General features: G+C 46.7%; 1 protein-coding gene across 7 annotated transcripts in view; it reads left to right on the top strand.

Annotated features, from left to right (window-relative positions):
* The window catches only part of RGS6 (regulator of G protein signaling 6), a 461,089-nt gene that overhangs the window by 380,094 nt on the left and 59,241 nt on the right, over positions 1–21,754 (top strand). For all 7 annotated transcript variants that reach the window (XR_009545392.1, XM_007528431.2, XM_007528430.2 and 4 more), the window contains exons 11-13: positions 851–912; positions 13,491–13,601; positions 19,815–19,940. Coding sequence is in view for 6 of the 7 variants with exons in the window: in XM_007528431.2 (XP_007528493.2) it covers positions 851–912; positions 13,491–13,601; positions 19,815–19,940 (299 nt within the window). In the remaining variant the exon portion in view is untranslated. The remainder of the gene's footprint in view (positions 1–850; positions 913–13,490; positions 13,602–19,814; positions 19,941–21,754) is intronic.

The raw sequence follows: 21,754 nt of genomic DNA, 5'->3' as shown, positions 1-21,754 counted from the left end.
CCAGTAAAGTGAATATAAGAATAAAGAGAGCCACAGACTTTTTGGCTTTCCGGTGCATATAATATTATGTCTATGCTATCCTGTAGTCTGTTAAGTGTGAAATAGCATTATACCTTAAAAAAAAAGGGCAATGTCTGTATTTTAATTGAAAAAAGACTTTATTGCTAAAAAGTGCTGACCATTCTCTGAGCCTTCAGCTAGTGATATTATCGGTTTTTTTTTCTTTTTGCTAAGGAGTCTTGTAAAAAAAGTCTTAGATCGGGCCAGGTACCTTTGCATATACTGCCTTTTGGAGTCAAGACGTAGTAACACATAAACTCTGTAGTGCAACGGGTTATGTGCAGGTGGCGCAAAGCACAAGGACTGGCATAAGGATCCCGGTTCCAGCCCCCGGCTCCCCACCTGCAGGGGAGTCGCTTCACAGGCGGTGCAGCAGGTCTGCAGGTGTCTGTCTTTCTCTCCCCCTCTCTGTCTTCCCCTCCTCTCTCCATTTCTCTGTCCTATCCAACAATGACGACAACAATAATAACTACAACAATAAAACAACAAAAAGGAATGAATGAATAAATGAATAAATAAATAAATATTTAAAAACAAAAAGACATAAATCTAGAAAGAGAACAGGAGACCGTATGCCAGAGACTAACCTGAAGGGTGGGTCTCAAGCAGCGTAGGGTTTCCCAAGGTGCCGAGTGCTTGTTGTGAGGCAAAGCTGGAGGGTCCAAGGCATTTCTCAGAGGAGGTGCTTTGAGTATTAGTGGAACTGTGGAGTTGAGGTTCCTGGGATGAAAGGGAGAGAAAAAACTCATTCGATGTTGGTCTTAATAAGCCCTGTTCTCTCTTCCCGCAGATAACATTTTTGAATGCACAAATTGACAGACACTGTTTAAAAATGTCCAAAGTGGCTGAAAGGTAAGTCTTCCTTCAATAATATTGCAGCTTCCTTCCGATTTAACAAAGGAGCCACATTACAGGGTTACGGCTCTCCTGTCAGGCCAAGGGGCGAGGCGGAAGTCATTCTTCAACTGATGGCTGGAAAAATCACAGCCCCTCTGTCAGCCTCCCACCCCGTGTTGGTATAACCTCTCTTGAATGGTGTCAAGAAATGTTCTGTTGCTGATCCTTTTCAGGGAGAGGGGGTGGGGTGGTCGCAGACCTTGTCAATCAAGGAAGAGCACCTTTAAAAGCCATGTGGTGCACTTTTGCAAATGGAACAAATGCAGCGGCTCCCTTTTCGGCTATAAGATGCGAGATTCATTCTACCGGAAGAAGGAAAGGACGCACACCCTTTGAGGGGCTCGCTGCACAAACAGGAGGGCACGGGACCCTCAGGAGGAGTTCGCCGCCGCACACCAGCAGCCACTCAGCTGCGTCACGCCAAGTGTGCACAAAACACTTGGCAGCTCCTGTCTGTGTGTCGCGTGGGACCCTGCGCTTTGCGCCATGTGCACTTAACCCGCTGCGCCACAGCCTGGCTCCCAACTTCTTTTTTTTAAGTAGTTGTTAATTTTTTAATTTAATTTTTTATTTATAAAAAGGAAACACTGACTAATCCATAGGATAAGAGGGGTACAGCTTCACACAATTCCCACTACCAGAACTCCAAATCCCATCCCCTCCCCTGATAGCTTTCCTATTCTTTATCCCTCTGGGAGCATGGACCCAGGGTCATTGTGGGTTGCAGAAGGTGGAAGGTCTGGCTTCTGTCATTGCTTCCCCGCTGAATATGGATGTTGGCAGGTGGATCCATACTCCCAGCCTGCCTCTCTCTTTCCCTAGTGGGGCAGGGCTCTGGGGAAGCGGAGCTCCAGGACACATTGGTGGGGTTGTCTGTCCAGGGAAGTCAGGTCGGCATCCTGCTGGCATCTGGAACCTGTAGCAGAGACACTTCATGAGTGGTGAAGAATGTCTGTAGATGTCTTTTTCTCCTCCTTTCCCCTTGCAGTTTCTCTCTGTCCAGCTAGCAGAGTCACTCGTGCTCAGTTCTCAGGAGATGGATGCCTGGGGCACCTCCGCTGAGGTGCTTCTGACCACGAGAAGAAGCCGCAGCCAGAGAGCATGAATTTTTTTTTTAAATTTTATAGGATGGAAAGAAACTCGGAGAAAGGGGAGAGAGAGAGGGAAACAGAGAGCCGCCTGCAGCCCTATTTCATCCCAGCAAGTGGGGACTGGAGGCTTGAACCTGTTCCTTCTGTACCGTGACACAGACGCTCAAATGGCTCCACCACCACCCAGCCCCTGATCCACATCTTTCTGAATAAATGACAGGAAATTGAGACCAAGAAAAGCCTCTTCCCAAAGCCCAAGTCTGACTTACCACCCAACCTTGAGGGGGCTGAGCACGGCCTGAGTTTGGGCTGGCGTCTTCCACGGCAGCCTTTATCTATCCCAGAATTCTCCACAATACATTCAGGGTTGTATTGTTCTGTGTTACATCACAGGGCTTGCCATCAGTCGGCCAGTGAAAAATGGGACATCTTTTGCATATATTATAGGATTCTGAGTAGCACGTCTGCTCTCTACCCACCCCACCCCACCCCCAGGTGCCAACTGAAAAGCTCTTCAGCAATTGCCAAATTCCTTTGGGGGTGGAGGAGGTGGTACATCTCTCTGAAGATTGCTGTTATTTCTGTTTTCCTCCGTGCAGATGCTTCAGAAGTCTCTCTCTCTCTCTCTCTTTCTCTCTCTTCTCTCAGTGGATTAGGGGGTTGAACCTGGCACTTCAGAGGAACCCCAGGCAGGAAAATCTTTTACAGAACCATTATACTACTTCCCTTCCCCTCAGACGTTTGTCTTGACTATAACTCACCTGGTCTTCTGCAAGAGTCGCTCTGGACTCACTGTTTCCGCTAATCATTCAGGAACCAGTTCGTTCCACTCTCAGGATCCGGGGCTCCCAGAGTAGGAGCTCTGAAGTCGCCTTTTCTGATCTCTGTGGTTGTTGGATCGCCTTTGTCCTGAGAGAGCATCCGTGGGTGAACTGACTAGAGTCATCCTCACCCCACTGGTGTTACAACCTGTAAGGAATGTGAAGGAATAAAAGGACAGTAATGACTGTCCTTGGGGACTGAGAGATAGCTCATCCAGTAGAGTGGACACTACCATGCATTCCATGCATGAGACTCCAACTTTGAGCCCTTAGCTCCACATAGGAGTACCACAGCACCAGGAGAGACTCCGTGGCTTACTGTAGAAAGGTGTCATGGTGTCTGTGTGTCTGTCTGTCTCTCCTCCCCTTCTCTAAAGAAAAAGAAAGGACAGGACTGTGCTATTCAGGTCCACTGGTTTTGAGCGCAGTTACCCAGGACAGAGAGAGGGATAAAGAATAATGTTCCCATTTTTTGGAATTATTATTATTTATATAGAGACAGAGGGGGAGGGGAGATAGAGAGGGAGAGAAAAAGGAGACACCTTCTCTATCATTCATGAAGCTTCCCTGCTGCACGCAGAGACCAGGGGCTTGAACCCAAGTCATTGCACATGGTAACATGCCAGCCCTAGAATAATGTTTCCTAACACCCATGTCTCGGGAGTCAGATTCGCTGGTTCTTGCACTGTGAATCATCTGCCGGTGGCTTTACTGGCCTCTGGGAATTCCGTGAAACCTGAGAAGTCATGTCCAAAGGGACATCCAGCTTTGTCATATCCTGGGGACGGGGGCAAGAGCCTGGACATGGCAGCGCATGCTGAAGGCTGACACCTGCCCCAGCCGCGAGCAGGTGTGCTGAGGCCCAGGTGTGCAGCTGGGAAACCCGAGGTGGGGGAAGGGGAGTCTGGCAGTGCCTATTGTTTGTTTGTTGACGTGAGCCAGGGAAGGGCCCCACCTGGTACCCTCCAATTACGCTAGAGAGGCCGCTCACATACAAGAGACCCCACTACCTGGCTGAAGGCTGTCTTGAGTCTCCACCCCACTGAGACTAGTCTGGATTCCCAGCAGCAGTGACTGGCAGCTGTTCAGCGTGGCACAGGGCTTTTTCATGAGAACCAGGAAGAGACTCCCAGCTGAAGAAGAACCAGGGGAGAGGAGCTGGTATGGCAGCGGGAGATAAGGCGGCCTGGAGCCGGGTCTGTCAGCAGCTCTGTGGGCTGGGCCAGGGAGGCCAGCTGGCAGCTGCCCCCCGGTGGGTGACTGCTCTGCTTGGCAGAACTAAAAGCTGAGCTCTCTCTCATGTGAGAGTCGGCAGCCCCAGGTGGGATCTGATTTCCCGAGCCTGCTAGGTGGTGGGTGGGAATTAGAAGCTATCATGCAGCGAACCGCCCGCCTCCCCCCCCCCCCCCGAATGGCCCCACTTTTTTTTTCCAATTAGCTCCTTGGGAACTGACACAGGCTGGTGGTCCTAAGCAGTCCTCAAAATGCAGAACTCACAGTGGGTCAGAAGATGGAATTCAGGGCTGGCACGGTAACTCGGCCAGGCCCAGGCTCAAGCCCAGTCACCACCACGCTGATTGGAGACGTCCAGCTTCGGTGTGGTAGACTTCCTTCTTCCGTCTCTCCTTTTCTTTTTAAAAAATAATTTATTTTATTTTATGAGACTTTATTTTGTTTGATAGCACAGAGAGAAATTTAGAGGGAAGGGTGGAATAAGGGAGAGAGAGAGAGAGAGAGAGAGAGAGAGAGAGACACGCCTGCAGCCCTACTTCACCACTCGTGAAGCTTTCTCCCTGCTGGTGGGAACCAGGGGCTTTGAACTCGGGTCTTAATGCGTGGTTACGTGTGCTCAACCTGGCGTGCCACTGCCTGGTGCCCACTGTCTGTCTTTCAGTCTGCAGACACTCAGCTGGAGCAGCGGGGCCCCAGTGATAACGAGGGGAAATGTACAGCTGGCTTTGAATAAAGACATTTCGCAAGAAGGGTTACACCAGCACAGTTCAGGGGCTGAGTGCAGTGCGGGCTGTGCCACCTCCAACCAGTTGATTCATCTCTCTGAGTCTCTGTTTCTTCCGTCTCTTACAAGGGACCGGGCAGCAGTACTTAACTTAGGGTTAAGCAGAGGGTGTTGTCCTAGTTCGTGGCAAGAGTCTGGCTCAGTCTTCAGCACTTAATACACAGACCTGAATGTGTGCACACTTTTTTTTTTTTTTGCCTCCAGTGCAGGCACCACCACTCCTGGCAGTGATTTCCACCCCCTTTTACTTTCTTTCTTTCTTTCTTTCTTTCTTTCTTTCTTTCTTTCTTTCTTTTCCCTTCTTTTCCTTCCTTCCTTCCTTCCTTCCTTCCTTCCTTCCTTCCTTCCTTCCTTTCTTTCTTTCTTTCTTTCTTTCTTTCTTTCTTTCTGATAGGACAGAGAGAATTTGGCAGGGAGAGAGAGAGAGAGAGAGAGAGAGAGAGAGACCTGCAGACCTGTTTCAACACTTGTGAAGCTTCCCGGCTGCAGGTGAGGAGTGGAGGCTTGAACCTGGGTCCTTGCTCAAGTCCTTGAGCTTAGTACTATGTGCGCTTAACCTAGTGTGCCTCCCCCGGCTCCCACATTAATTATTATTTTCAGCTGAGGTGTCCAATGGTGCTGTGGAGAAGAGGGGGATTCAAATGCAGAAGGTGGAGGGACTGGTGTGTGGTGTTCCGAGGACAAAGGGCAGGCCAAGGAATGAGGCTGCCGCCAGGGGCAGCTTTGTGCCCATGGACTCCTCCCTCTCGGCAGATCCTCTGTGCATTCTGTGGGTCTGTCCTGGTCTGTCTCCTATGTTACCGGTGATCTATAGCTTCCGGGAAAGAAAGGGCCATACAGGAAGTGGTCAGCCCTACCTCAGGTCTCCCCAGATAGAAACTCTCTCTTCCAGGGTCCCCAAGAATGCTGAAATGCCAACATCATGGCAGCAAAACCATGTCTTTTTGCACCTGTCTGAGACGTTATCCTATTTTTTGTTACAGAAACTGTGATCTCTGCATGCTAAATGAATTTCCCAGACTGATAAGATTTAATACCTTATGCCTCTCCTTTTTTTTTTTTTTAAGGAGTTTTCTTTTATTGACTGATCTTTGTGGAAAAAAAAAAAGATTCTACTCAATCACATAACTGGGAATAAAAATATTCAACTTCAAGTATGGCTTTATCAGTATCTTGAGAAAAATCAAGTTTCATCTTAGAATTGGAACCTAAATGCATTTGATCTACAGTAATGTAAGGCATAAATATAGAAAAGCACAGGATGTGGACCAGGCAGTAGCACAGGTTACAATGTGCAGGGGCGAAGATTCAAGCCCCTAGGCCCAACCTGCCGAGGAAAGCTTTGTAAACAGTGAAGCAGTACTGCTGGGATCTCTCTGTCTCTCCCTTTCAATGTCCTGGCCCTCTAGATTTCTCTCTGTCTCTATCTAATACATAAATAAGTTAAATCTTTTCAAAGTATATTGAACATGCTATACAATAGGCTTTTATCTAAACCTTTTGTTCCCTTCTCACCCAGAGGTCTGCTTCTGTTTGTGTCATGCAAATGAGTTGCTGTCTTTTGAGGGGCACAGAGAGCCTTTTGAGGGTTGAGGTTGGTACTTCAGCGCCTCTGATGCAGTTTGTTGGCAAAAAAAAAAAAATCACAAGAGCTGGAGAGACAGCAAAGTAGTTGTGCAAAAGACTCTCATGCCTGAGCCTCTGAGGTCCCAGGTTCAATCCCCAGCACCACCATAAGCCAGAGCAGAGCTTTGCCCTGGTCTTTCTGACTCTCTTTTCTCTGTATCTCTCACTCTCATTAAAATAAAATAAATGAAACATTTTTTTAACTCCCAAAACTGGATTCAAAGACTGTGGATATAAACTCCATTTTAAAAAATGACCCACCGGCCCAGGAGCTCCAATAGCCAGTCCCTTAGCCTTAACCTAAAGTCTAAGTGACGGGTCCCTCCACACATCGCACTCTTCCGGGTACAAGCCTCGAGTTTGCTTATCCTTTCTCCCACCGAGCTGAAATTGCCAAATCAGTGAGGCCTTGCTCTTCTTGGTCAGAGTCCTTTTCAACTTCCCCAGGCCTAGTAGTGCTTAGCAAAACAACTTTGAGTATGCAGAAATCACTTCTGAGGTCCCAGGTTCAATCCCAACACTAGAGCTGACCAGTGCTCTAGTCTCTCTGTCTTTTTTTCTCCATATATTTCACTTATTTAAAAAATGAATAAATAAAATATTTTAGAGAGGAAGAGAGAGAGAACGAGCCTGGCAGTGGTATACCTGGTTAAGCACACACATTACAGTCCACAAGGACCCTGGTTCAAGTCCCTGGTCCCCACCTGTAGGGGAAAAGTCTCACGAGTGGTGAAGCAGGCCTGCAGGTATCTCTCTGTCTCTCTCATCCCCTTCCTTCTCAATTTCTCTCTGTCTCTATCCAGTAATAAAATTAAGAAATAAAAATTTTGAAGAGAGAATGCAGGGATCTCTCCATCCCCAGGTCCCGACTATGTGTTGCTTCCCAGAGACTCCTCCCCATGGGCAGCGGGACTGGCAGGCATCGCACCACACTGCCTCCTCCCATGGAGAGATCAAACTGCATCTCCCTCTCTAGCTGCCTCTCTACTCGGCTCATCCTTACCTGTCCCTGGAAGCCGTGTGTGCATCACAGCTGACCTGAATTGATTTTTCTTTTTTTTTTAATCCCCATCTCGCTTGTCCATCTCGAGATTGCCACCGCTTCCTGAAATTGGATGTGGGGGCTTCCACCACCTCCTGACCCCTGTGATCGTGAAAGGCAATTAGCGAAATGAGATGGGACAGCAGAGGCTGGGTGCTAGAGGTTTATGAAACAACCTGCCAGGGTGGTAAAAGTCTCTGAATTTAACATCTCATGATAGTGCCAGGAAACAGGAGGAGGAAAATGTAGGGTCATCACAACTTTGCTTTTATGTGATTACAGACACGGGGGGGGGGGGGGGGGGGGCTCGCCTCTTTCCCCAGCCCATCTTATCTTAGGTGACAGAAGAGAAAGAAAAAAAAAAGCCCTTTGGAGGTTAACATTGTAGCCATGTGATTACATCCAGACGGGGGTCTGGAAGTGCTGTGAAGCCCGGGCTGATGCATCTTCTTCCTAAGAAGCTAAAATTACCTCCCATCCCGGCACCCTCCTATCTCCCCACTGAATGGCTCTTTCCCTGAGTGCTCTGCAATTAGGTATTCTTTCTTTCTTTCTATTCTCTGTCTCCTCCCTACATTCTCCATTGTGTGGGGGGGAAGAGTTAATTGACCAATTCATCAGCTCCTTTTCTTCTTCTTCTAGCATTTGCCCTTCTTCCGTAGCCAGTCAACAGCGTCAGGTTGAGCCTGATGTCAAGTTTCGAGACCTCCTTTGAATCTGGAGAGGTGGCAGTCGTTGACTATGTGGGTCATAGTCTGTCTGGAGCCGCAGGGGCAGTTCGGGTCGTCTCTGGCTCCCCAGCGGTGGAACATAGCGGCGCACCGGCCATGGCCTGTTCGATAGCGATTGAGGAGGGCCCGATCATAACGAGCCAGGTCAAAGCCGGGTGGACGCTCGCAGGGGTCTGTGATCAGCTCCTTAATGAATGGGAGCTGAACTTTCTTTTTCATCCCTCAGGACTAGTCTTCTCATTGTCTCTTTTTTTCTCTTTCTTTCTCCCTGTCTTTCTTTTTTTCTTTCTCTCTTCCTTTCTCTCTCTTTCTCTCTCTCTCTCTCTTTCTTTCTTTCTTTCTTTCTTTCTTTCTTTCTTTCTTTCTTTCTTTCTTTTATTTTGACCAGACAGGGAGAAACTGAGAGGAGAGGAGTGGGAGACAGAGAGGGTGAGAGAAAGATAAGACACCTGCAGACCTGCTTCTCCTCTAGTGAAGCATCCTGCCCCCTCCAGGTGGAGAACCCGGGGCTCAAACCCGGATCTTTGCAAGGATCCTTGCTGTTTGTACTATGTGCACTGCACCAGGTGAGCCACTGCCCGGGCCCCTCACTGTCCTTTCTAGGTGCCTTGCTCCTGCTCTGGGTCCCTTTGTGCATTGTGGCCTAGAAACCACACACAGCAAAGGGGAACTGAGGCACTTTCCTACTCGCCCCTCTTCACTCACACTTTCTGGATTATCTCCTTTCATTTGGAGTCCCTAATTTCCAAAGTGAGTGCCTAGCAGTGTTGATATTTCAAAAGTAGGAATGTGGTCACCAGCTCATAATGCTTTATAGTCTCACAACTTTCACTGTCGGTGTGCCTAGAAGTCTAACGGTGTTTCTTCGGCTTCCCCCACCTAGTCTGGAGATCGTAATTCCAGACACAGGGCCAGCTGTTGGCACATCTAGTTGAGTGTACACATGAACTGTGTGCAAGCATCCAAGTTCAAGTCCCTGTGCCCACCTGCAGAGGGAAAATTTCATGAGCAGTGAGGCAGGTCTGCAGGTGTCTCTCTTGTTCTCTCCTGAGTTCCTGTCAGTTTCCCTCTGTTCCATCATATAAAAGAAAGGAACACAGAGAGAAAAAAGGAAAAAAAAAATCATTAGGTGTCCTTTTCGACGGGTTAGGTTGTTTTCGCCAGGTTGACTTCACGGGCGGGTAACAGACGACCAGGAACTCATGGCTGAGCTGTAGGCAGTATCTCTTTATTCATGCAGGACGCAGCACCATCTAAGACGAGCTAAGCTAAACTCAAGGTACAGTACTCTAAAACTCACAATGCTGTCTTTATATATACTTGCCAAGTAGGGTGGAAACAGGGCATGACATAGAGAGGGTGGAGAGAAAAGTGACTGGTGACAATCAGAGTGTGACAAGGAGAGGATCAGGGTGTGACAAGGAGGGGGGGGTGGAGCAAAAACATATCATGAAACAGTGGGGATTGAACCAATGCCCTGGAGGGAGGTGCTTGTTAACAGCGGTTATATAAATAGAATGCAGTGGTTATGTAAATAGAATAGTGTTAAGCAGGGGGGATTTAAACCAAATGAAACAGAAGGGGTCTCATGCATACCAACAATTAGGAACAATGGATTTGTCTCACAGGCACTGATCACCCTGGTGACAAAAACAAACACCCAGACATGAACTGACTCTTGCTCTCAGCAGTCCTCCCTGGGCACCCTCAACCCACGATGGATGGACAGTACCTCTTAGTTACCCATTCTACTTTCTTTTCTGTCACATTCTTTAAAATGTGTAATACAATGATTAGTCCTCTTTGCTCGAGAGAGAAGATAAGTTCTAATACTTTTTTCCCAGTAGTTGGGTTTAACTTTTTCAAAATTTTCTTTTATTATTTTCTTCCTCTCCAGGTTTATCAAAGGTAGAATCAAATTAGCAATATAAATTAGAAAGACTGTGTATGAATAGTCTCCATTATGTATATACAATAATCCTCACTGTGCATATAGATATTCCACCTTCCACCTGTTACATATATACATACATGCATATATGAAGTGCCTCTGGAACAGTCCATGTCTCCTGACCGGGTAATGGATTGATGTGACTTTGCTGTTAACTCGGTATCAGCACCTTCCTGTGGTCCAGAGAACTCTTTGCTACTTGGTGACATCAGAGTGCAGATTAAGAATGGTTGAGTGACTGACTGGTCATAGGCTTATTCTCTGGTGGCCACGTGTCAGATTTCTGGTGGACAGAAGTCTGTGGGAAAATTAGCCAGCTCCTCAACTTCACCTAAGAGCCATCTGAGAACACCCCTTGACATGATACAATTCTTAAAGGTTTAAAGGTTGCTACAGCAAGTGGACTTCGGACCTTCGGTGCCTCAGGCATGAAAGTCTTTTTGTGTAACCTCTGTGCTATCTCCCCAGTCTCATCATTCTGGCACCTGTAATGCCAGGTATCAAACCCTAGACCTCATCCTTGACTGTCCAATGTTTTACTCATTGCACCGCTTCCCAGGCCAGCATGCCCACATGACAGGACATTTTATCTTTCGGAGACAGCAAACCCATAAAACAATCAGAGGGAGGCAAAAATTAGAAGACAAGGGATTAAAAAAAAAAAACCCTATTTAATGAAAAGAATAATGCAGGAAGCAAATGATGGTGCACCTGACTGAGCACATACAGCACAGTGCTCAAGGACGTAGGTCCAAGCCCTTGGCCTCCACTGACATGGAGGGGGAGCTTCACAAGCAGTAAAGCAATGTTGCAGGTCTCTCTCTCTCTCTCACACACACACACACACTTGCTCTCGCTTTCTCGCTCTTGCTATCTCCCTCTTCTGTCTCAATATCTCTGCCTCTATTCAAATAAATAAATAAATAAAATATTTTAAAAGAAGTAGTGTCCCAGATGAACGTCCTCTGGACTTCCTGTCCTTATTTCCTTCTCCATCCCTTCCCATCTTTGTGGTCTCAGACTGCCCTAGAAAAATACCAGTGACTGAGGGTCTTAAGTTCAGTCATAGTTCTGGAGGCTGGAAGTTCAGGCTCAAGGTGCCAACAGGGCTCACTTCTGGTGAGGTTTCTCTTTCCAGTTTTCAGAGGACCACCTTCTTGCTGGGTCCTGATGCCGCCTTTGCTCTGTGCAGCCACACAGAGGAGAGAGAACCCGGGTGTCTTTTCCAGTTCTTCTAAGGGCAAAGCTGAGAGCCCCGCTCTTATGACCTCAGTGCTCCTTAATAACTTTCTTAAAGATTCTAGTTAAATGTAGGTGTGTGGGAGCTCAATATATGAACTTGGAGGGAACACAATTCAGTCAGAGAGCTCCCAAATCCTCTTTTGTGTCACTGGCATTGAACTGTTTGAGGAAAATTGTTGTGTCCGGGCTTCTATGTGCCAGGCATTCTGCCAAGCCCTTTCTCTTAGTCTCCCTCCTTGCCCTTCCTGTCCTACCTCGAACTTTTCTGTGATTTTTGAAACTCACTTTGGACTCAAGAAGCACTTTGACAGTTTATTACCATCTTCATTGCCTGATTGGCCTTTTTGTTGTCTTTCTATACTCTGACCACCTTTACTGTCTGTGGACCATCAGGAAGTAGATGTTCTAGGATTTTAAAAGATTTTTAAAAAAGATTAAACGGTGTCGGTGGTAGCACAGCAGGTTAAGCGCACGTGGCACAAAGCGCAAGGACCGGCATAGGGATCCCGATTTGAGCCCCCGGCTCCCCACCTGCAGGGGAGTCTCTTCACAGGCGGTGAGGCAGGTCTGCAGGTGTCTATCTTTCTCTCCCCCTCTGTCTTTCCCCTCCTCTCTCCAGTTCTCTCTGTCCTATCCAACAACATATGACATCAACAGCAATAACCACAACAAGGCTACAACAATAAGGGCAACAAAAAGGGGAAAATAAATAAATAAAATTTTAAAAAGATTAAACAAACAACAACAACAAAAAAAACCCCTCTGACTAATGCTACAAAGGACTGCCCCCAGGAACCTGCCTTCCACTCTCTTTACCTTCATCCCTTGATTAATTTAGATGCAAACACTAGATCTCCCAGTTCAGCTGAAAGGAGAACAACCTGGCTCAGAAGCTTCCAGAAGGGATTGCAGACTTGAACTGTGAGAAGAGCAGCCATGCCACTTAACTCAAGAACAGCAGGAGCAGCACTTCAGACACATCTAAGGAGCTTCATCCTGGGGACTGAGCGCACCTAGTTTAGCACACTTGTTGCAATGCTCAAGTACCTGGGTTCAAGCCACCAGCCCCCACCTGCAGGAAGGAAGCATCAGGAGCAGTGAAGCAGGGCTGCAGATGTCTCTCTGTTTCTCTCTCTCGCTATCTCCCCCTTCTCTCTCGATTTATGGCTGTCTCTGTCCAATAAATAAATAAAGATAATAAGTTTTTTAAAATAATAATGTTTTAAAAAAAGAATTCTTTGTCTCTCTTGTCCTCTTTTACTTCCGATCTTGGCCTAATTTACTTCCATCACACACACACACACACGTTAGGAAACATGGTCACTTCCAGTCCATTAAACTTTGTCCTCTTACAGTTTCTACTGCTGAAACAGGACAGAGAGGATAGTAGTCCAACTTAGTGCTAGGTGGCCATTCCTGGAACAGTCAACCGTGGCCAAAAGCAGAGTTTATATGTACAAAGCAACTCCTGACCCAGCCCTGTGCACAAGTTCAGGTACAGCTCTGAGGAAAAGGTGTTACCAGGCAGAGCAACCAGGCAGCCCAATGCTCTCAGACACCAAACACTGTACTGCTAGCTTTTCAGAGGAGAGTTCTGTTGTGTCATTGGCAGGAATGAAGGCAAGGGCTCAGATCTGTCTCCTGGCTGGTCAGTAACGTAATACAACTCTTTCTTCACTCCAAAGCTAGCACCATCATTTTTTTAAAATTATCTGTGCGTCAGGCAGCTAGCCCTTGAACCAAAACAATGGGCGAGCCCATCAGAGACTCAGAGGCTTTTTCTCTGCTGGATCACCCATTTTGGACAACTTCTCATCACCCAAGACCCCTCTCTGTCTCATTCAGATCACCCCAAGAGTCACAGTAAAAGGGTTCCTACAACCAAGTATGTTCAGGATATCTCTGGATGGCGGTTCTGTCTAGAAGAGGGCCCAAAGGCCTCGTGATTTCTCTGATGTCAATTTCAGCTTTGCCCTCTGCACTCAGCCCCGTGTCTGTTTCCTCTCCTGCAGTTTAATCGCTTACACGGAGCAGTATGTGGAATATGATCCTTTGATCACACCAGCTGAGCCATCCAACCCCTGGATCAGTGACGACATTGCTTTGTGGGACATAGAGATGAGGTAAATTATACACCTATGTGGACATACGATTTTATTCTTTATTGAGGGAGGAATTGTTTACAGTCAACAGTAAAATGCAGTAGGTGGTGTGTGTGTCACATTCCTGTTTTCCTTGTACCACTCTAACCCCCCATCTAGGTCCTCCTCCACCATCCTGTTCCAGGACCGGAACCCTCCCCCCTTCCACCCCAGAGTCTTTTACTTTGGTGCAAGACACCAAACTTAGTCCAAGTTCTGCTTTGTGTTTTCCCTTCTGTTCTTATTTTTCGACTTTTGTCTATGAGTGAGATCGTCCCATATTCATCCTTCTCTTTCTGGCTTATCTCACTTAACATGATTCCTTTACGCCCATCCAAGATGGAATGAAGAAGGTGAAGTCACCATTACATATATATATATATATATGAATAGATATATGATTTAATAATGATTAACAAGACTGTAAGATAGGGGCCAGGTGGTGATGCACCTGGTTGAGCGCACATGTTACAGTGTTCAAGGACCCGGGCTCAAGCCCCCAGCCCCCACTTGCAGGGGGAAGGCTTCACAAGTTGTGAAGCAGTGCTGCAGGTTTCTTTCTTTCTCCCTCTCTATCTCCCCCTTCCTCTCAATTTCTGGCTGTCTCTATCCAATAAATAAATAAATAAAGATATCTTTTTAAATATTGTAAGATAAAAGGGGTAAAATTCCATATAGTTCCCACCACCAGAGCTCTGTGTCCCATCCCCTCCACTGGAAGCTTCCCTATTCTTTATCCCTCGGGGAGGATGGACCAAAATTCCTTATGGGATGCAGAAGGTGAAAGGTCTGGCTTCTGTCATTGCTTCTCCACTGGACATGGGTATTTACAGGTCGATCCATACTCCCAGCCTGTTTCTATCTTTCCCTAGTGGAGTTGGGCTCTGAAGAGGTGGGGTTCTAGGACACTGGTGAGGTCGTCCACCCAAGGAAGTCAGGATGAAATCACAGTAGCATCAAGGAAATAATCTTTTAGTCATTTTCTTTCACCTTTGACAGCAACAACAATAACACTATTGCTAAATATCTACTCTGTTCTGGCTTTAGACTGTATAAGCGGTTTAGATGGCCTGCTTTATATATTCTCAAATTTTCTCATAGATGTATATTAACCTAATATATTTTAAAAAGCATTGTGGGACATAGTTCTCTGTCAACATTAAAAGAAAATTAATATGGAAATATGTATCTCCTTTCTACTATTTCTAACATGCCCTAGCTTGTACCTTCAAATCTTTTTTGAATTTGAATGGATTTCTTTTATTTGTTTATTTATTTATTTATTTATTTGTGATTCAGTAATGATCGACAAGACTGTAGGACAGGACAAGAGGGCTACAATTCCATATAATTCCCACCACCAGAGTGGCCTTATCCCATCCCTCCATTGGAAGGTTCCCTATGTACCTTCTGATCTTATCCAAAGACTTAAATCTTCACTTAACGCAGAATCTTTCTTTCTTTTATATTTAAAAATAAAATTACTGTTGTGGTCTGGGAGGTGGTGCAGTGGTAAAGCTTTGGACTCTCAAGCAGGAGGTCCTGAGTTTGATCCCTGTCAGCACATGTGCCAGAGTGATGTCTGGTTCTTTCTCTCTCTCCTCCTATCTTCCTCATTAATAAATAAATAAAATCTTTAAAATAAAATAGTTACTATTATTATTATGACCTAACCTCTTTTTTTCAGGAAAACCTTTTTCTAAGAATTTGGGGAAAGAGTAATATCTTTTATCTCCTTTCTTCTTAGTCTTCCTAGTCTGTCTGAGGATAAAATGCCTTGAATTTCTCTTCAGTCACTAGTTTTGCTTCCAGTGGTGTCTATTCTGTGTCTTTACTGTAGCTTTTTTTTCCTACAGAATATTGGGAATGTGGCAAGGGTCATGCTTTTTCATTTCAAATAATTCTTTTCCTCTGTGCTCCAAGATCTCACACAGTAGTCAAAGGGGCACTGACAGGAATTCTTAAACAGCTAGGTGATGCTACGAAATCACGATTTAACGGCTCCTGTAATGGCACATCCAGTTAAGTGCACATACTACTAAGCACAAGGACCTGTGCAACGATCCGGGTTTGAGCCCCCAGCTCCCCACCTGCAGGGGGCATGTTTCACAAGCATTGAAGCAGGTCTGCAGGTGTCTCTCTCTCTCTCTCTCCTCCTCTCCGTTCCCCTGTCAATTTTCTCCGTCCTATCTAATAAGGTGAAAAACGGCCTCCAGGAGCAGCAGATTCATAGTGCCAGCACCAAGCTCTAGCAATAGCCCTGGCGGCAAAAAACAAACAAAAATTACAATTTAAATAATATCATTGTGACCAGGCAAGTGTCTCTGCATGTAGAGACAGAAATTGCATTTGAGAGACCCTGGGCTTGATTTCTGGCACTGTTAGATTTCTTTCTTTTTTAAAAAATCATTTGTTTATTGTGTATATATATATATATATTTGCCTCCAGGGTTATTGCTGGGGCTCGGTGCTTACTCTATGAATCCACTGCTCCTGGTGGTCATCTTTTTTCCATTGTTGTTGCTACTGTTGTTGGATAGAACAGAGAGAAATTGAGAGAGGAGGAGAAAACAGAGAGAGAGAGAGAGAGAGATAGACACCTGCTTCACCGCTTTCGAAGTGACCTCCCCCTGCAAATGGACAGCTGGGAGCTTGAGCCGGGATCCTTGCGCTGGTCCTTGAACTTCCTACTACGTGCAATTCACAGGGTATGCCACCATCTGGCTCCGTATTTATTTTATTTTAATGAGAGAGACACAGAAGGAAAGTTACAGAGAGAGAGAGAAAGATTGGAGCACTGTGCAGTTCTTGCTTATGGTGGTGCTGGGGAGTGAACCTGGGATCTGGGAGCCTCAGACATGACAGTCTTTTTGCAGCACCATTACACTGTTTACCACACACACACACACACACACACACACACACACACACACACACACGTAGAGATTAAGGAATGGAAACCCAGGGTGCTGTAAGCTCCACAGATTGTTTGAGTTAGATCCAAGGAAAGTTGTTGTGCCAGTCACTTGGGGACGTTTGAATTTTCAGAAGTATTTCATAACTTGTTCAAATCGGTGATTCAGGGAAATAACATACAGGATACAGAAAAGACAGACATAAAGGAACTGTATTCAGGAAGATTTCATAGCACAGATCCTGGTGGAAGAATTGTTAGAAAAATAGAGACCTAACTGAAGCATCTGGCTACCGGAAATAAATTCGTGAAGAATGGAGAGCTGAGGACAGCAGATGCACTGGGATTAATCATTACCCCCAAATATGCACATGTGTTTTTAAAGGAGAGGAAACCAGTCTTGCCTGATTAATGCTTTCAGAGTTTGGCATGCATGGATACCACTTAGGGCTTGTGTGAAGCAGCGGATTCTGATCCCAGATCTGAGGTGGGTGGGGCCTGAGATTCCTCTGCTGGTCCTTAGACCACTCCTTGAGTGGAGAATGACTGTGAACTTCAGCCCTGTTGCAACTGGACAGTCAAAGGAATCACCAACTGCGCATGGAAAGACAGAAGCTAAAGGAAATATTTTTTAAAATTTTGTTTGATTGATTTATTTATTTGCCTCTGGGGTTATCAATGGGGCTCAGTGCCAGCGCTATGAATTCACTGCTCCTGACGGCCATTATTTTCCCTTTTACTATTTTTTTTTTCATTTTATTCAGTAGGACAGAGAGAAATTGAGAAGGGGAGGGGAAACAGAGAGGGAGAGAGAAAGACAGACAGCTGCGGACGTGCTTCACCACTTGTGAAGCGACCCCCCTGCAGGTAGGAAACAGGGGCCTCGAACCTGGGTCTTTGCATTTGGAACTGTTTGCGCTTCATCAGATGCACCCCCTGCCAGCCCCCTGAAGGCCGTGTTCTTGTTCTAATGTCTGCAGAATAAGAAGCCCTCCCTCATGCTTGGTTCTGAGAAGAGAACCAAGCCCGTGTGGCGGCAGAGTGAAGGGCTGCACTCCGGAGCACGTTGTCTGGGTTGGAGTGCTCTTTCCTTCGCTTTCAGAATTGGGGCCCTGCACACATGCAGTTTCGTCACTTTGGGTCACTGTTTCACTCAGAGAGATTAAGAGAGAGAGAGAGAGACTGAGAGGGCAGGAGAGAGAGGAGCTTCTCCCAGCACTGTGGTGTCTCTCGTGTGGTGCCGGTGCTCCTGTGGTAAGGCTCCACCACCAACCTTGGAATTGAATTTGTCTCTCTTTTTTGTGAATACATTCATTTACTTGTTAATGACAGAGAGAGAGAGAGAGAGAGAGAGAGAGAGAGAGAGACTAAAGCGGCACAGTGGCATATGCTGCATTGGAGTAAAACTCAGGGCCCCACGCCTGTGTGTTCAGAGCTCTAGCGCCCACCATGTCACCTCCTGATCTTCTTGGACTTTAGTCTTTTTAAAAAAATTTTATTTTTTTATTTATTGGATAGAGACAGCCAGAAATCAAGAGGAAGTGGGGGTGATAGAGAGGGAGAGAGACAGAGAGACACCTGCAGCCCTGCTTCACCACTCGTAAAGCTTTCCCCCTGCAGGTGGGGACCAAAGGCTTGAACCTGGGTCCTTGCGCACTGTGATATGTGTGCTCAACCAGGTGCGCCACTTCCTGGCCCCGGGACTTTAGTCTTGACCCCATCCATCACTTCCCAGAAAGCGACTTCTAGGCCTCAGTTTCCCTGTGTATAAAACAGAGTCGGTGCTAGAACATTTTTCATAGTCGTGAGGGCTGTGGTGTGATTGCATGCAGCAGCGCCTAGAACCTCGTAAGTGCTGTGTAGGAGGCTGCTAAGTCAAGTGAAAGCAGTAGGCTGCCCTGAAAAAAAAAATGAAGACGGGGCAGGAGGATGCCAGCAGGTGGCACACCTGGTTAAGTCCACATATCACCATGCACAAGGAACCAGGTTCAGGCCCCCACTCCCCACCCATATAGGGCAGGGTGGGAGTAACAAGTTTCATAAGTGGTGAACCAAGGACTGCAGGTGCCTCAGTTTCTCTCCCTCTCTATTATATTCTCTCTCAATTTATCTCTGTCCTGTCAAATAAAATAGAAGGAAAGAAGGGGGGGGGGAGAAAATGGCTGCCAGGAGCAGAGCTGGCACTGGCCCCTGGCGATATTCCTGGTGGCAACTAAAAAAAAAGATGAGGACAGCCCACCCTGGATGGGTGGGGGCATCTGTCACTCACTGTCCATCGCTGGATCTGCGCTGGGCTCCGTTTCTCTGTGAATTGAGGACAGTGTGGGAGGGGCAGCAGGTTTGATGGAAAGTTGGACCCAGGAGTCATCCTGGCTTTCTTTAAAAATGTGAAAAATAGCCATGGAATCAAGAGTCGAGCTGTGCCTGATGGGAGGCTCAGGAGAGCCAAAGGGCACGGTGCTGACTTTTTTTTTCTGCAGCAGAGAGCAGCCCTGGATACTCTCACCCGAGTCTTGTCTTCTCAAATGCCTTCTTTGAAGAGGCTTTAATTGTTGGTGACTATTTCTATCTGAGAGTCTGCTTCCTAATCCCGTCACTTCAAATATGAGACTTTCCCGTCCTCTGATAGCAACAAAGTAGACTGACACTGTTAAAAAATAGAAGGGGAGGGCACGGAGTCAGGCGGTAGCGCAGCGGGTTAAGCGCACGTGGCGCCAAGAGCAAGGACCGGTGTAAGGATCCCAGTTCGAGCCCCCGGATTCCCACCTGCAGGAGAGTCACTTCACAGGCGGTGAAGCAGGTCTGCAGGTGTCTATCTTTCTCTCCCCCTCTCTGTCTTCCTCTCCTCTCTCCATTTCTCTCTGTCCTATCCAATGACAACATCAATAATAACAACAATAATCACTACAACAGTGAAAATTAACAAGGACAACAAAAGGGAAAATAAATATAAAAGAAAAAAATTTAAATAAAAATATATAAGGGGGCTGGCTGGTGGTGCACCTGGTTGAATGCACATATTACAGTGTGCAGGGACCCAGGTTCAAGCCCCCAGCCCCCACCTGCAAAGCAGGAAGCTTCACAAATGGTGAAGTAGGTCTGCACATGTCTTTCTGTCTCTCTCTCTCTCTGTCACCCCCTTCCTCTCGATTTCTGGCTGTCTCTATCTAATAAACGGAAATTCAAAAGAAGAAGAAGGAGAAGGAGAAGAAGAATCTGACATGGGCTTTGCCCAATACTGAACATTCTTAAAACCTTTTTGTCTTTTTTCCCCCACAAAGCAAAGAGCCCAGCCAGCAGCGAGTAAAGCGATGGGGCTTCTCCTTTGATGAGATACTCAAGGACCAGGTGGGGCGGGACCAGTTTCTACGATTCCTGGAGTCCGAATTCAGCTCAGAAAACCTCAGGTAAGTCTCTCAGAGATCGGCCTCCATATCTGTCTTCGTTCAGCAAAGTGCCGTGGTTCACATTCAAACTGAAGTGAAAGGACTGAGTCAAATCCTTGGCCCCCACTCTTGGGGAGTGAGTGGGGGAATGTTTCACAAACAGGGCAGCAGTGCTACAACTGTCTCTCTATCTCCCTTTCTGCGCCCCCACCTCTCTGTCTCCCATACTCCCCCCATCTCAATTTCTCTGTCCTATCAATCAAATAAAAGGACAAAAAAAGGCCACTAGGATCACTGTGTGAGCCCTGAGCCCCAGTGATAGTCCTGGCAGCAATAAATAAGCAAACAAACAAATATATGAACATCAGCTAGCCTAATTTTTATTTTAAAAAGAAAGAAAATCTGTATCATGACAAATTTCTTTTATTATTATTATTATTAGCTTTGTTTATTGGATAGAGACAGCCGGGAATCGAAGGGGTAGCAGAGACAGAGAGACCCCTGCAGCCCTGCTGCACCACTCACAAAGCTTTCCCCCTGCAGGTGGGGAGTGGGGACTCGAACCCGGGTCCTTGCTCATTGTAACATATGTGCTCAACCAGGTGCGCCACCACCTGGCCCGTCATGACAAATTTACAAATCAGATTGAAGTCAGTAATAAAAATAAAAATTTTAGTGAGGGGTTCCTAAAGCAGTGTTTTGTGTTGAGCTCTCTAAGAGTAGAAGTTAGTAAATGCAGGTGTGTGTGTGGGTGTGTGTGTGTGTGTTTCCATGTACATATATATGCACGTCCATCGTAAGGAAGCTTCCCTACACAGTGGGTAACATCTCTGGCTAATGTGAAAATGGGAAAAGACAAACGTTATAGGCAGCTTGCTTGTCAGTCACCAGCACCAGCATTTTTTTGCTAGCTCCAGGCATTTCTCCAAGTCAAGGGTGCATGTCATCCAAAGTAATTTGATCAATGATGATCAAAGGGGTTTGCCAGCATCATCTGTTAACCAAAAGTACTGGAGGGGTGAGTGAGCGTGGGTGTGGGTGTGGGTGTGGGCGTGGACAGGCAGGCCCGGGACCCTCCCCTTCGGCTCCTGTCTGGGATTCTGGAGACCGGACGTGTCTTTGGTGCCAGAATGAAGACGGTGGCATCTGTGGGTTCACGTCAGAGTATGGAGACATCAGAGTCAATCTCACACTCCTTTGGGGACAAATTCTGGCCAGGCCACTCTGGTCAGCAGGTGGGGGGAGAACATGCGGTTGTGTCTGCTGGTCTGTGACTAGTCCATCAGGAGGATGAGGATCTTAATATGTTGCTGTTACTCCTGGGGGGGGTGGGGGGCTCGGGGGGAGCTGCAGCTGGATATATGTTCAGCTTCACCACTCTGCACTCAGAGATCGACAAAGCGGGAGAGACAAGCCGGCAGGGGAACTTTGTCCAAGGCATAGTCATCTCCCACTTGCTGCTGGGACTTGAACCTGGGCCATGACACTCTAATGAGTGAACTAATTCTCTCTTTCTCTCTTCAATCATTTCTTTAAAATTTTTTTACTATCTTTATTTACTGGATAAAGTCATCCAGAAATCGAGGGGGGGCGATAAAGGAGAGAGACAGAGAGACACCTGTGGACCTGCTTCACCACTCGCAAAGCTTTCCCTCTGCAGGTGGGGACCAGGGGCTCGAACCTGGGTCCTTGCACATTGTAACATGTGCACTCAACTAGGTGTGCCACCAACTGGCCTCGTGAACCATTTCTTGAGCTCCTGATACACTTTTTTTTTCTTTTTAGAGATAAAGATATGACAGGCAGAAAGAGAGAGAGAGGGAGGGAGGGAGAGA

The sequence above is a fragment of the Erinaceus europaeus genome, chromosome 16 (genome assembly GCF_950295315.1).
Source record: "Erinaceus europaeus chromosome 16, mEriEur2.1, whole genome shotgun sequence".
In the NCBI taxonomy this organism is placed as follows: Eukaryota; Metazoa; Chordata; class Mammalia; order Eulipotyphla; family Erinaceidae; genus Erinaceus; species Erinaceus europaeus.
Note: the sequence above shows the minus strand (reverse complement) of the source record. Positions and strands in the feature narration are given on the sequence as shown.